The 15033-nt window shown below is 35.2% G+C and overlaps 7 protein-coding genes across 7 annotated transcripts; 6 read left to right on the top strand and 1 right to left on the bottom strand.

Annotated features, from left to right (window-relative positions):
* Window positions 1-99: 99 nt before the first annotated feature.
* Window positions 100-705, bottom strand: FDP41_008939 (uncharacterized protein; the record flags this gene model as incomplete). Its single annotated transcript, XM_044712844.1, has 1 exon — window positions 100-705. One exon carries the CDS (start codon window positions 703-705, stop codon window positions 100-102), a length of 606 nt encoding a protein of 201 aa, XP_044557404.1.
* A 957-nt stretch (window positions 706-1662) lies between these two features.
* On the top strand, window positions 1663-2697 carry FDP41_008938 (uncharacterized protein; the record flags this gene model as incomplete). The annotated part of the gene is made up of 1 exon (XM_044712843.1): window positions 1663-2697. One exon carries the CDS (start codon window positions 1663-1665, stop codon window positions 2695-2697), a length of 1035 nt encoding a protein of 344 aa, XP_044557403.1.
* Window positions 2698-2852: 155 nt separating this feature from the next.
* Window positions 2853-3509, top strand: FDP41_008937 (uncharacterized protein; the record flags this gene model as incomplete). Its single annotated transcript, XM_044712842.1, has 1 exon — window positions 2853-3509. One exon carries the CDS (start codon window positions 2853-2855, stop codon window positions 3507-3509), a length of 657 nt encoding a protein of 218 aa, XP_044557402.1.
* Window positions 3510-3630: 121 nt separating this feature from the next.
* Window positions 3631-7242, top strand: FDP41_008936 (uncharacterized protein; the record flags this gene model as incomplete). The annotated part of the gene is made up of 1 exon (XM_044712841.1): window positions 3631-7242. One exon carries the CDS (start codon window positions 3631-3633, stop codon window positions 7240-7242), a length of 3612 nt encoding a protein of 1203 aa, XP_044557401.1.
* Window positions 7243-7275: 33 nt separating this feature from the next.
* On the top strand, window positions 7276-7832 carry FDP41_008935 (uncharacterized protein; the record flags this gene model as incomplete). The annotated part of the gene is made up of 2 exons (XM_044712840.1): window positions 7276-7565; window positions 7613-7832. 2 exons carry the CDS (start codon window positions 7276-7278, stop codon window positions 7830-7832), a joined length of 510 nt encoding a protein of 169 aa, XP_044557400.1.
* A 1301-nt stretch (window positions 7833-9133) lies between these two features.
* On the top strand, window positions 9134-10378 carry FDP41_008934 (uncharacterized protein; the record flags this gene model as incomplete). Its single annotated transcript, XM_044712839.1, has 1 exon — window positions 9134-10378. The coding sequence occupies one exon, from the start codon at window positions 9134-9136 to the stop codon at window positions 10376-10378; it is 1245 nt and encodes a 414-aa protein (XP_044557399.1).
* A 266-nt stretch (window positions 10379-10644) lies between these two features.
* On the top strand, window positions 10645-14993 carry FDP41_008933 (uncharacterized protein; the record flags this gene model as incomplete). Its single annotated transcript, XM_044712838.1, has 4 exons — window positions 10645-10820; window positions 10942-13617; window positions 13685-13945; window positions 14030-14993. The coding sequence occupies 4 exons, from the start codon at window positions 10645-10647 to the stop codon at window positions 14991-14993; spliced, it is 4077 nt and encodes a 1358-aa protein (XP_044557398.1).
* Between the last annotated feature and the right edge of the window lie 40 nt (window positions 14994-15033).

Here is a 15033-nt window from a genome sequence, read left to right as displayed (position 1 = left end):
TTGGCATTTATGCGTTGGAATTTATCAAGAATTTTCCAGTAGAGGGTGATTTTGTTTTTTATGGAATAAACATATTATTCAAAATTGAAATGATATGCGTTAAGGCCGCTTGTTTAGTAGAGATTTAAGCTTGTCGTATCGTTCTTTCCCCATCGTATTTTCACAAAATTTACAATCTTTCATCAAATCATCCATTGAGGGTGTATCAAAATCAATATCTCCTCCATTATCATTTTGATTTTGTACGTTATCTAGCCAATCAAAATCATTTGAAACAAAATCCGGCTTTTTATGTTCCGTCTCCACTTTTTGTTCAGTATTTTCTTCCTCTTCATCATCCTCCACTATCCATCGTTTCCAAGCTGTTTTACAATCAGGTACGATTGGTTTTCCAATTTTCTCATTCACTTCATTATGTCTCTCACAAAGCCATATACTCAGCGCTTCTCGACTTTCTGCCCGAATGGGATGTTTCTTAATACTTTCTGCAAAATCCTTGGCACACCATCGACAAGGATAAAACTCTGCAATTCTAACAAATAATTGTTTGATATGATGTTGTTGAATCGGAGATGGTTTTTTTGGATATTGTGCAGCCACAGTGTGCATAAATGCCCAAGTGGATGCTCCGAGATTATCCTGTAATTTTTTGTGTGAGTTTTCCGAGCTTTCGGAATTTGAAGATGAAGAACCAACAAACGACATTTTTTTCAATCAAAATAAATCCATCACTGTTGTGGTCTCTAAACCATTATTAATAATGTTAATTGTATTTAAATTGTGTTTGCTACTTTTTGAAAGGTATCTCCCAAGAGAAGATGTTGCGCTCACCTGATCATCATTGAAAGGAAGAAAAACGGCCAAAGGGTTTACAGAAGAAAAAAAATTGAACCCAAAAATTTATTATTCACCTTCGGAAACCGGATCATGGTTGCGATCCTCTCTTGTCACAGCATTACGTTGGTAGTGGTTTCACATTAGCGTCGTAAGACTCCCACCTGCCCTTTGTAGGCTTATGATAGATACCCTCCAACCGGTGTCGTAGGTTCGTTAATGAGATCTATGATGTAGGGTGGAGTTATTGCCCTGCCGTATTTCAGTGAATAGCACGGACCACCCCCAGAATTCCCATAACAGGTTCATCTCAACACTGATCTCATAGAGTAGGCACGCAAATCCCTAAGCTATATAGATTCAAATCACAGGTCCCATAGACCTTCGTTGAATCCAGAAACATCTCCGAATCTTATATGTGTATCATGACGCTGCTTGTTCATTCAGGCTCCCCGGCGATTGCTCATTACTCGCCACCCCCACCATAGCCCGTACATCGTCGATACCGAGAATCTACCTTTACCCCGCAGGAAGGTTGTCGAGCCTATGACCACCATCATTGATGGTTTCTTTAATAGTATCTCGACTCGATTCATTTGCAAGACAGTTGCCGGCTTGCCATAATATCGATCACCCTGTCTACATTGTGGCTTTGTCAAAAATTGTAACAACACATTGTATTCTTGTAATACAACACGTTCAAGTGTTCCCGTAGGAGACTTGGGTATCTCTCGCAGGCACCTCGAGTTAAAGGCGTAGAAACTAACTTTCGTCAGCCACCACAAGACCAGTTACGGCATTTTTTTGAAAGCGACCGACGCAAAAAAAATGAACACAAACGAAGACGTTGTAATGAATAGTATCAACCAAACATTGATGACCCACTCAGAAGCTTTCGGAATCATCTTTAAACATATTGAGAATTTCTCAAAAACATTGGACGGATTATCTAACCACATCAATAATCGGAAACAAAAGGTAAAGTCAGTTAAATTAGTCTCCGACAGCAACCAACCAATTAAACCTAAACAACCTCTTCCTCCAAAAACAACACTCATAGAACAAACTCCATCCCCTGCACATCCTTATCGAACTGATGGACCATCAAACCAAATATCTAAAATCAAAAATATTACACATCCAACAAACAAATCGAAAATCAACAATCAAAATAAGACAACAAACTTCATCACCAACACAAACCTCACCAAACCAATTGAAACAAGCACAAACCTCATCAAACCAATTGAAACAACTTCAAAGCCCCAAAGTCAACCCCAGCTTCAATCTAAGAGCCCACCTATCAACACCAGCTTCAACCTGAATGAATCGCAATCGTCATACTTGCAAATAGCCAAGACAGCCAAGAACATTACATTTGATCCAACAAAAAAAACTCCGCAAATCAAATCCTACAATACAACAACAACCATGTACCCTCCTGCTAAAAGAGCTAAAACAATTAACTATTCTCACTGTGTATCTATTTACCTCAGTAAGCATATCGACTCAGACATCACTGAATTTATTACAGATGCAGTCAAAGAAAAACTTACATCATGGTACATACCTAACGACAAGACGCACGTACTCCAACTTGTCTGTAACAATCATGAAGATTATGTATCAACCTTGGGAATTTTAAACTCACAATCAACAAGAGACTCCAGTCCATTCAAATACGTTGTGACTCCTATGAATTTCTCACCAGCTGAACACACCCTCAAATATCATACTTCATCATATGACGAGATGATGAAGTATACTACCACATTATCAAAAATTTTTGGAAAAGAACTAATGGAGTTAAAGAAACTAATACCAGTTATGACAGAGTCCAAAAGCTTTATAAAATCAGAATAGCAGTTGAATCTCTTGAAGATAAAGAATATTTTATGGCAAGGAAATATTCTGAATACCGATCCATTGACCAGATCATAACAGAATCTAAGCTTAACTGCTCTTGCAATTTTTCATCCCTCTACACAGAGAAAGATATCAAAACTGCGATACAAAAGATGGTGGAAAAAAGCAACTGTGTCTTCCAATCAAACCACTTAGAGATTATTAACAAACCTAGCCCATATCGCCCTGGAGAGCATTATTATATAGCCAATTACAAAGCAACTAATGTTGCAGAATTGGAAAAAATTACAAAATTCCCAACAAGTATCACTCCACCAAATGGCACAAAACCAACCTCAAAAAAACTCATATCTACAACCAAATATTTGGTAGAAAAATTCAAAAAACAACAAGAAAACGAAGTGACTGGTGCAACCAATAATTTCCAATTCAATAATGACCTCTCAGCATTAGAAAAGAATCACAAATCACTTCAAGTAGAATGTACTGAAAACTCAATCAAACTGGAATCACATTCTAAACAAATACAAAACATCACCAATACACTAACAGACCACACAAAATCCATACAGACCATTTTTGAAAAACTCAACGAAATAGCTTCCAAAATGGAAAATATTGAATTACATTTGACAAAACCGTACCATCAATTAATTCATGAATCCAAGGATGATGTAGAAGATGAAGATAATGAATCTTATCACCCAAAACCAAATGAAAATAGTGATGATGAAATGGAATATGACGAAGAAGAAGATATAGTAGAACCTAGAAGAGGTGATAAACCTCTTGGAAATAAGAACAATTAAGTCACCAAAATGTAATTTGAAAATTGGCTGTTTTAACTGCAACGGGCTCATAAAGACAGCCACAAAAGAAATATTGACAAATGAAATCAAAGGGATGTGCTACAATCATAACATCCAAATCATGTCAATTACTGAAACACACTTAAAAACATATGAAGATCAAAAAGAAGCCTATAACAAAGGGAATGGAAGTATCTTCTTTAATTCACTATTTGGAGCAAGAAAAGCTCAAAAGGGAACAGCTCTCTTCCATATTCTTAACAACAAAAGAAAACGATTCATATCCAACGAAAATCTAATACAAGGAAAACTTCAATGGACAAGGTTTTTCTCTAGAAACAAACCTATTAACATCATTACGGTTTATGCTTCATCTGATGGTGAAGATGATGATGAAATAATCAACATTATTATTCACCTTCTACTAAAATGTGAAAATGAATTCAACATTGTGCTAGGAGATTTCAATATCAACACAAGGAAACCACAAAATTCGAGAGAAAAAGAATGGAAAGAACTTATTGAGTGTTTCCAACTCAAAGAACTAATCATCCCAGAGAATTACACATACGTCAGAAAAGTCATCAACTCAGTTCAAAAATCACGACCTGATCATATCTTCGTTTCTAACAACATCAGAATAATCAGAGAAGTTATTTTGCCACCAATATCCAAAAATGATCATCTACCGTTCTATATTGACATTGAGCTCGAAACAGACTATTGTTGGAGAAACTTCATCTCTAGGAAAGATATGAATCAAATCTCAACAACATTGAACGAATCACACTATGATTCATTTGATGCACTTCAGAAAGACATATCAGAAATGGTTAACAAATTTTCTTTCAAAGACGATAAGACCAATCTCAAATACATTAACACAATCAATAAGAAAGAAATCAAAACCAAAGAAATAGAACTCCTCCATCTTGTAACACAAGGAAAAGGTCAAAATATCGAGGAAATTGAAAAACTAAGAAATAATATCAAAGTACTATACAAGGAAACTGGAGCTGATATCAAAGCAAAACTAAGTGAAAATTTCAACAAACATGACAGCTCAATGATTTACCAGTTTGACAAACATCTAAAAGAAAAATCAATAGATTGGAAAAATATCCAATTCTCTGAAGAAGAAATTGTGCATCATTTTGAAACAAAATTTACCTCAGTATCCAAATCATCAGACTTTGAAAATCCACCATCAACCGTCAAGAAAGGACCGAAAATACCACAAATAAGCCTTAAAACAATTAAAGAGGCGATATCGAGAATGAAATCCAACACACCCGGTCTAGACTCAATATCCTTCCAAATTATACGTAATCTCAAAGACGAACATCTACAACTTATTGCTGACCAATTTGAAAACTGCATTCAACAAGGTAATATCCCTGAAGAATGGAAATCTGGTTGGGTTAAATTACTCCCTAAAAGAGACATTCAAAAACTAAATGATATTAGACCCATAACCATTCTCCCAATATATTACAGAATACTTTTCAACATAATTGCATACGAATTAAGACAATGGGCTTCCAAACACATCAACTTAAGGCAACAAGCATTTATTTCACACAGAAACACAATGAATCACGGATTATTACTTTCATCTCTAGCCAAAAAGAACAAGTCGTCATTCCTTTTGGTAAACTTAGACATCGAAGGCGCCTATGATTCCGTTGAAGATCATATCATTGAAAAAGCTCTCACTCATTGTAAGTTTCCAGATGAGTTGAAAACTTTTATACTAAACTCATACAAGAGTCAAATATTACAGCTAGAAATTGATCACCATCTCTCTAGACCATTCACAAAAACAAGAGGAATACCACAAGGATGCCCTTTAGCTCCTCTTATATATGATTGTATTACTCAACTCATCATTGACAAATGCATACAACAATGGAAAATTTCAATCAAACCAACCAAGCTTAATATTAACGATATTGGTTTGCTCTGCTTTGCTGATGACATTAATTTAGTTTCAAACAGATACTGCAATTATAACGAAAGACTTGATAATATCTCTAAATGGCTCGGCCAATTAAGTCTAAAAATTAATCCTTCAAAATCCATGGCAACCACTCTCCCAACTAAAAGCAAAATGAAGCCAATGATAGACGGTACTATTATACCAAGATTCAAAAACCTTCGAGTACTTGGACACTATCCTTGGGATGACTCTACTTTAAATGAAGATATTGAAAAAAGAATCCTCCAATTTCAACTCTCACTCAAATATATTCCACTGAAAAGAATGGAGATAACAAACATTAAGAAAGTAATTTTTGCCAAATGCACTAGCTTATTTACACACATTTTACGAACAAATTACATTCCTGAATCACTTGTTGATAGAATTAACATTGAAGTAAGAAAAGCAATAAGAAAGAAAATTTTCATGCATAATGCTAGTCCAACAAACTATTTTCACCTCCCAATCACCTATGGCGGACTTGGTATTCCAAGATTCGATATCTTTGCAGATGAAATTCGAATCAAAACAGCCCTGTATCTTATTAACAATGATAATGAACTTCTTAGAGAAGTATATTCAGAAGGAATCAAACACGAAAATTCGATTTTTAAGGAAATGAACAGATCAATGAAGAAATACAAGATCAGACCTCAACAATTTAACAATGACGAAATCTTTCCAAAACTCAAAGGAAAGAATTTTACTATTTACACTGACGGATCAAATCTCAACAACTCAACAGGTTTCGGCTTTACCGCCAAAGTTAACAATTCCCAAGAAACCCAAGATTTCTCATACAAAATTAACAGCGAATACTCACATAACGTTGCTGAATTATCAGCAATACTCACATCACTAAAGATACTTCCACCTAAATCTAAGGCAAAAATTCACACAGATAGTGAAATATCCATCCACGTTTTGAAAAACAAAGCCTATAACGGAATTTTTAACTGCTTCAAGCATGAATATCAACAGGTCATTCAACAATCCAATCTAAATATTCAACTAATCAAAGTTAAAGGTCATGTCAACAAAGGAAACATCAAAGCTGACGAATTAGCTAAGAAAGGAGCTCAAGAGCACAACTATTTTGACATTAAGAAGCTATTTTCGAACCAAACCATCCTTGCCACATCTAATACCATTATTTTCGACATCAAAAAATCCATACAAAAGAAAAGATATGATGTAATGTTTAGCCAATTTGATAGAGATAATTCCAGTCTACACCTTACCAAGAACTGGTCATCTATCAATCTAAAATTCATCAAATCTAAAATTGACACAAATACTAAGTGGTCAATCTGGAGAAACTTAACAAGCAACCATATCAAACAACATAAGGAAAGACAATGCGCTCACTGTAAATGCCCCGGAACTCTAAAACATTTCATATACTATTGCCCTAATACTCAATGCTTTAGGGATTTTTTCTACACTAAATTCCTAGATATTACATCAATGCAATGTATCCTCAACGATTATCAAGAATCAAGATACTGTGAAAGAAGGAAAGTTTTCATTATTCATCATGACGGAGTAATGATTCGAGATACTCAAATGCCCAACTTTAAAAATTTACCAAATATTTACCAAAATTGGCCTGAAATCCAAACAATTCTCACCCTACTAGTTGGTAAATGTCACACCAAGTATTATGAAAACTCAAGGTTTAAAAAACCAATTCAAAAACAAACCCCAATCCTCACGGATTTACCAGCACCAGTGGTGCTAACAATAAACTAATTAGATTTTTTTGAAAGCGACAGAAGAAAAAAAATGCAGCAAAACAAGGTTCGATTACTTTCCAAGAATATGGGTCTTTCTGAGGAAGAGTGGAGAATAGCAGCCACGACGACTACATCCTCCCAAGAAACAGCTCTCTCTTCGGAAATGAGAGATCAATACTTGAGATTTCTTGATTATTCACCGGAAACAAAACGAGCGTTAGAAACCATTGAAATGGATACAAACATGAGTACGAGCTCTACTGCAAAGCAATATTTTAAAACTGATAAAGAAGGAAACTGTAAATTGAGCATACAAAAACAATTTTTACAGAGGATAGAGTAAGTATGTGGTGATGAATTCGATCCTATTGAAATCGCCATTGAAGACAAATTGATGAGATTGAGGGGGTTCTAATTTCGTTTCATCCAGGATTTTTCTGTGTTGACGTTGTTTCTACATCCTCCAATGTTGGTGCTGTCGATAAAGCATTGCAAAAAGATATTCAAACAGGTTGGGTTCGTGTGGTGATCAATGATGAGTTTGGTAAAGATATTCCTTCTAGCTCAGAAGACGAAGAGGAAATGAGTGGTGAAGGAAATTACTAGTACTTCGAGAGATACTGAAATAATTTTGTATCCTCTTTCACAAGATTAGATTTAGCTCCTTAATTGATCATTTCAACTCTTAAAAGCACTTCTATGGATAATTGTAGGGTCGTGCTTCATAGTCCTCTTTAGAGATGCACATCGCGATGAAGGAAGCCTCACATTCTGCAGAACCTAATGAATAGCCATGTTGTCCTAAAATTGAATCATTTGCGACCTATCTTCCACCCAATTCAACTCTTGAAACAAAATCACCCGATTCGAGAACTGTTCCTGTCATTCAGCCTGAGGCCACAGGGGCCTGATTTTCCGCTTGTAGAGAAGGTACCACATTACGACTCGAACATCATTTTTGTCACCTTCTCTCGATTCGCTATTGATCTATGGCGTCCCATACGGTCACATGATCACATTGGATAGGAAACCTCTATGAATTAAATGATTGTGAAGACCTGGCTGCAAAAGATGATAGACATATTATAATAAAGAGACATCAAGTTCTGTAAAAATCGAAGGCCTTGTTCATTTCTTACTTTACGAAAATATTTAATTTCGTGTATTTTGGGTTTGGTGAATGAACAACCTCAAAGTCTAATATTCCGTTCCCTATTCAAATATGAGTCATACTTTATATATTAGTTGTTTCAAAAGTTCAATCTTCGTCCAAAATTTTTATTATGGACATCCCAAAAGTCAATTAGCATGATTTAACGACTTTTTGATTTCTTTTGTGGTTGTAGTGGATTATAAGGAGCTTTGACACATTTTCTCTTTTCTCCTTCCTTCAAACATTTCAATGTGTTTGTGGAGTTTCAACGGAACCTGGTCTTTGCCACGGTGTGAGAGCTCTCAATATGAAAGTAAAAATAGCCATCAGTGTGATGTGAATAATTGAAGCGTCTGCCTTGCCCGTTTTTGTAGGAGTAGGTACACAACCTTGAATCGTTTTCTTCATTCATGAGACATTGAGGATATTTTTTCTTTTTTGTATAAAATCCAGATAGTTCTGAGTTCATCAACTTTGTGTTGACACAATTTTTTGAAAGATATGGATAACGAAGTGGTGTTTTATTTTGTATTAGATATGATTTCCATCGAGGTTGCAACTTTATAAAGCTCAAAGAAGATCCTCAATGACTGCGTCTCCTCTTCTAATTATCCGAACTGGTGTACAGTTTACAACATTTCTAAAAATAAAAGAAAAAAATTACCTGCACTAATTTTGTTTTGATCGGACTATAACTGAACAGGTTGCATAAAAACAACTGAAGATATTACTGCTACAAACTTTTTTATAAGAGATGACGGAACATGCAGAATTGAACATTGTTCCACCATCAGCAATTTCAAATAATTTTCCTCATCAAATAAGTGAAGGAAGATTGTCTGTAACATCTCCTCTTGTCGATGGAGCAGTTGAATTTACTGCCTTGGATGAAAGTAAAAACCCAACAACAACTACAACAGCAAATCAAAGAATTTCTTCACCAAAATCTCCTTCTTCCATACAAGTAGTATTCAATGACCCAAATAATAATAATTTGAATAATAATAGCCAGGACAATAATACTTCAACAACGTCAACAGGTTCTGAATTGAACCCAATCGGAAATACAACGATTGGAAAGATTCTCGATGATGAAGAATTCAAAATATTCTCTCACTTATCAAAACTTGGTCGAGGAAAGCATGATGCTTCCGATTCATTTGCGGAGGATACTCCGTTTTATTCGTATGAAGAAGGATTCAATTCAGCACTAAATAATAGTAGCAATGATCATCACACTGTTGATACAACCACCACCATGGTAGAAGAACAGTTAGATGCAATCAATACAACAACAACAATAATCAGTGGTTCTTCTCCCAGCTCAAATTCAATGATCAGTTCAAATAATTCAACAACATCCAGTGGTGATCATTTGACGACACAAATTCAAATATTTTCGAATACTAGTGAGGGAGATTTAACTTCCAATACCCCAATTCAAATTACGGTGGATGTGGTGACAACAACTACAACAACAACCACTAATAACAACAACAATAGCGAGGAAGAACACACTACATTTGTATGGCAAGGATCCTCTGTGACTACTACTACGGCTGAAATTCAATATCATCCAAACAACATCAAATCTATTGTAAATACATCGGTTGTAACATTTGAGGAAGAAGACGAAGATGAACAACTGAACGCTCCTCCTGCAATCAAACAAATAATTCCTATTAACGGGCCCTTACGAGGATCTACAGTTGGAATTGTGCTTGAGGAACAAATTCAAATAGATGAAGAACATTTTCATGAAATTTCTCTGGGTGAAATTCCGTCTCTTGGCAAGTCAGCGAATCAAATCTACGAAGAGAATGAAGAAGCAGCTCAGTACTATGAATCCATGTCATGCTTCTCTTGCTTTGCTCAACCAATATCATATTTATGGAACTCAATCTTTGAATCTAACCAAACTGAACTAACATCAAATGAAAAAGTGACCACCCACTCGGAAAAGAACTTGCACTCAAACAATCAACCTCAAGAAGTGTAACAATTTTTATTCAACTCTTTCTCCAAAAACATCCTCAAAATGTACCTTAAAAACATTGAACTCCCTGTAAATGCGTCCTTTGAAACTGCAAAAATTCAAACATAAAATTGAAACAATAAAATTACTTTGTGTGCAAAGTTGCCTTTGTAAATCCTCAAACCCCTTCAAACCTGAACATACCGTCTTGTTCAAATAGCCAAACTTTGCTAATAATAAACCAAAGACAAGTTCAACAGACTCACTCTTGTAAAGATAAATTTAATAAAATGAGTGAACTTTTCGGGGACATGTTTGCTCAAGATCAAGAGCTGTTGTTGCAACAAGGATCATCTTCATCATCGAATGGAGGAACAAGCAAGGAAGGAAGAAATTATCATCAACTCTTATCATCCATAGACAATTTGAAAAGACAAGCCTCTAATTTTGTCGGACTTCGGAATCAGTATGTTTTATTTAACAACCAATGAATTGATTATTGATATATCAACCATTGTTGTTTTGCGGAATTATTAATATCAATATATATTAATAATTTTTGTGATCATCACATAATTAACGTACAGAGCCTCCACATGCTATCTGAACTCCTTAATTCAGACTTTGTACATGATTCCCCAAATGAGAGCCAGTTTCTTAAATCTGGATCTCGCAAAATATTATGAAAGATCATCAGGCTCATCTTCGTCAAAAAAACCATCAGTGGACGAGTATGAAGATGTAGAAATTGATTTTTCGACTTTTCCTTTTTATTTTCAGTTATTGGATATGGGATTTGAAGCAACACTGATCAACAAGGCTTTTCATAAATTTGTTGAGCCTTCCGATACATCAGATACCGAAGTCAATAGTCGAGCTCAAGAAAGTATGATTCTGTGGCTATTCGAAGAACAAGAACGTCAACAGTCCTTAGTATATTCTGATAATTCCTCTCTAGTAACATTTGACAACAGTGATGGAATCGTGATGGGGTCTTTGTTTGATAACAACATTCCAGTCGTTGATGAAAGTGTCACATCTCAGATTTCAACAAGTTCTAAAAAAACGATCAAGAAGAAAAAGGCCAAGAAACAAAAACAGCCAAACTTGCTATTTGTCATGCAGAAATTGTTTTCATACATGGCAAAAATTGAAAAGCCATCGATCGAAACAGTAGAGTTGACAGATGCATTTGGTTGGAAATCGAGACATGTCTCCATGCAACATGACATCCAAGAGCTCAGCAGAGTTTTCTTTCAAGCATTAGAGACAAAACTTTCAAAGATGAAAATTGACAACTTTATTAAGAATACATGTGCAGGAAAGATTGTCAACAAAATCGTATGCCAAGCGTGTGGAAATATAAGCTGTATTGAGGAAGACTTTTATGACTTGACAGTAACTGTTGAGAATAGCTTAAAAGAAAGCTTGGAAAAATATACAGAAGTTGAAAGATTTGAAGGAAATAACAAATATCATTGCTCAAATTGTCAGAAATGCGTTGATTTGGCTTTAAGGAGCACTACCATTCGACAACTACCGCCTATATTATTTTTCAGTCTTACTCGATTTTCATATGACTGGAATACTGAATCAAGAATTAAGGTGAAGAAAGAAATGACTTTTGAAGCAACCTTGGACATGACTCCATTTACAGAAAATCCCTCAACTTACAACAGAGAAGAGTATGAACTTGTCTCTGTGATTATCCATTCGGGAAGTCCTTATGCAGGCCACTACTATTGTTTTGCAAGAGATTTTTTAGGTGAAGGAAAGACCACAATTGAAAATGAAGAATCAAGAAAGAATGAAAAGCAAAACAAGAAGAAATCGTCACGCTTTGAAGTTAGTGACGATCAACATTGGTTTGAGTTTAATGATGAAAGAGTTTATCAAATTGACCCCAAAGAAGAAATTCCAAAATATTTTGGTGGAAAGGGAGCATCTGCTTACATGCTGGTCTACAAGAAGAAGTCTCTCACTGAAACTTTCATTAATTTTTCTTTACCTTCATATTTTGAACAAGAAATTGAAAAAGAAAATGAGCACATTCAAATTTTACGAGAATATCAAACACAACAACATGACATGAGTCGACAAGCCAATACGGAAAAACAAAACACTGGCTCCGCTCTCGTTTATTTACCAAGATTTTTCTCTGTTGATAACTCATCTCTGGTTGCCTCCAACTTTGATGAAATTGGTAAATTGTACAGAACTTTTTCTTTCCATTATGACACATCAGTGAATGAGTTTTACCAATTAGTCAAGGAAAAATTCGCAGACTCGTTTGACAACGTTACTCTGTATATTATGGAAAAGGATGGAAATAAGTATACGGTTGGATCTGAACTTCCAAGGCACGCTGATGATGATGAAATATTGATTAGACAATACTGCAAGCAAGATACAAAATACTTGTATATATTAGTGGACTCTTTTGCAACACCAACCGCTGCTGATACTAGATTTCAGATCCAAAATCCTACTTCCTCGACTGAAATTACACTTTATGAAACATTTTGTGACACCAAGATTGTAAGATTAGATTTTACCGTCTCCTCAACATTGAGAGAATTAATTGAACAAGCAAAACAGCGCTTTTCATGTGAAATTCCTTTGCGAGTTTTTTTCAACTACTCCAATGGTAAACCAAAGCGTGTAAGCAATCTTGATACCAAAATGCTTTATCACCTGAACGGATTCACATCTATTAGTCTTGAATATGAGTCAAATGATGTATCCTATGTTGAAATGTTGTATGAAGAGGCCCAAGAGCTTGCACAGGTCACAAAAAATCAAAATATCGACTCTTCCAACAAATCAGACGAGGATCGTGGGGATTTAGTAATTGTGAAATTTGCTGATCGAGAGAAATTAATTCATATCGATCTGTCAAGTACCTTGTTTGCGCTCAAGAAAAAGATTCTTCACGAAATGTTCTCTAGCAAATCCAAAATTTTCGACAAATTGAGCTCTGAAGGGGATGCTTGGATTAGAAAATGTGTTCTTGTTAGAAAGCAAAAAAAGAGCTTTTTTGAAGAAAATAATAATGACTCTCCTTTAACCAAGCTGGATATTGGTGACGGCGATAGATTAGACGTTGTCATTCACCTCCAATCTGAAAAGGATGTGGAGATTCAATTTATTGAGATTGTACCACAAGACCCAATCTATGAAGAACAAACAAATGAAAAAATCGCCTTCGATACTCGTAATTCCTTTGTGATGAAATTAGAGCAAGATATTACCCTGAAGCAATGGTAAGTTTTTGTGTCACTTTAATATTACAATAGAACCACTTTGCAAACTTGGTGACTATAATAACAGTAAAACAAAATTAAGCCAACGATTTAAGAAGGACAACTGGGAATACGATAACATTCACAATTTCAGATTCAGAACAAGTCAAAATGGACATTCAGGCCAAGTGGTCAAAGATGAAGAAACTCTTTTGTCCACTCTTCTTATTGAGCAAAATGATAATGTTTTATTTGTAGAATTAGGAAGAGCTCCTCTTATTGGACAAGTCAAAGTATTGGTGAATTTAGTGAAAGATTTTCCTCCAAAAACTTCTTCAGACAAGATCTTGTAAGTATTGATTATCCTTCTGATGAATACGTAAATTACGGAATATCACAAATTATTCATGTTCTTTTTATTGACACATGACAGAAATGAAAATGAGGAATATCTTGAGTATTGTGCGACATTAACTGTTTCTGAAAACTGTACTCTAGCTTTTGTTAAACAATGTTTATTGAAACGAGTGAATGTCTTTAAAAACATTTCAAACATTTCACAACTACAAATTAGAGATTGTTCTTTCTCGGGAGGTTTCAAACGAATGACCAAAGTTTATACTGACACTTTCCATTTGAACAAGACATTGGAAAAGCTTCGATGGAAAGACACCAAAGTCATTGCTGTTAAAATTCTCAATGAATCTGAGATTCGAAAAAATCAGGAAGAGCAAATTCAACAACAACCACTCGATCTACCATCTCAAACCTCCAAAAAACGTGCCAAGACAAAAGGCAAGAAGAAAATTATTCCTCCTCCAGTTCATGTCATAGTTAGAACGAGAGAAAAATCTTCAACAGGATCACAATTTTTATATTCACCTGCTAAAGAGCTTGTCATTGATGCTCAAACCATTAGCGAGTGGGACCATTTGGATTCTTTCAAAAAAGGAATATTAGAAATGGCTGAATTGAATTTTAATGAAAACGACATGATCATTTCCAAATATAGTTTCAATGATACAAGAATCATTAGGATTGAATTGGATGAAGCAAGTCATGAAACAAAAGAACCAACACAACCATCCACAACTAGTGGAGAAACTTCTGCATCACCTAAAGACACCGTCACAAACAAAGAAATCCATCTCATGAAGAGAATCAATATCAGCGATGGAGATGTATTGATTGTGAGTTTGAAGAGTGACTTGGCGAAGGATGAAATGATGAAAAATTTCTCGACCTCTCTCAAAGATTTTGAAAAGAGTTCTTCTGGCAGGAGTGGAAGTGAAGATGACTTTTTTGGTGTTGCTCTGAGTAAAGGATCTCGTGTGAAAGAGGAAGCATTACAAATATTCCTAGATGATAGTGATGAGGAGGAAGATGATGATCATTGAAAGGATGGTGCAGATAGAGAAGTCAGACATAGTTTAAGAG

This window comes from Naegleria fowleri (genome assembly GCF_008403515.1).
Source record: "Naegleria fowleri strain ATCC 30894 chromosome Unknown tig66, whole genome shotgun sequence".
Lineage (NCBI taxonomy): Eukaryota > Heterolobosea > Eutetramitea > Acrasida > Naegleriidae > Naegleria > Naegleria fowleri.
This window is presented reverse-complemented; position numbering and strand designations above follow the sequence as displayed.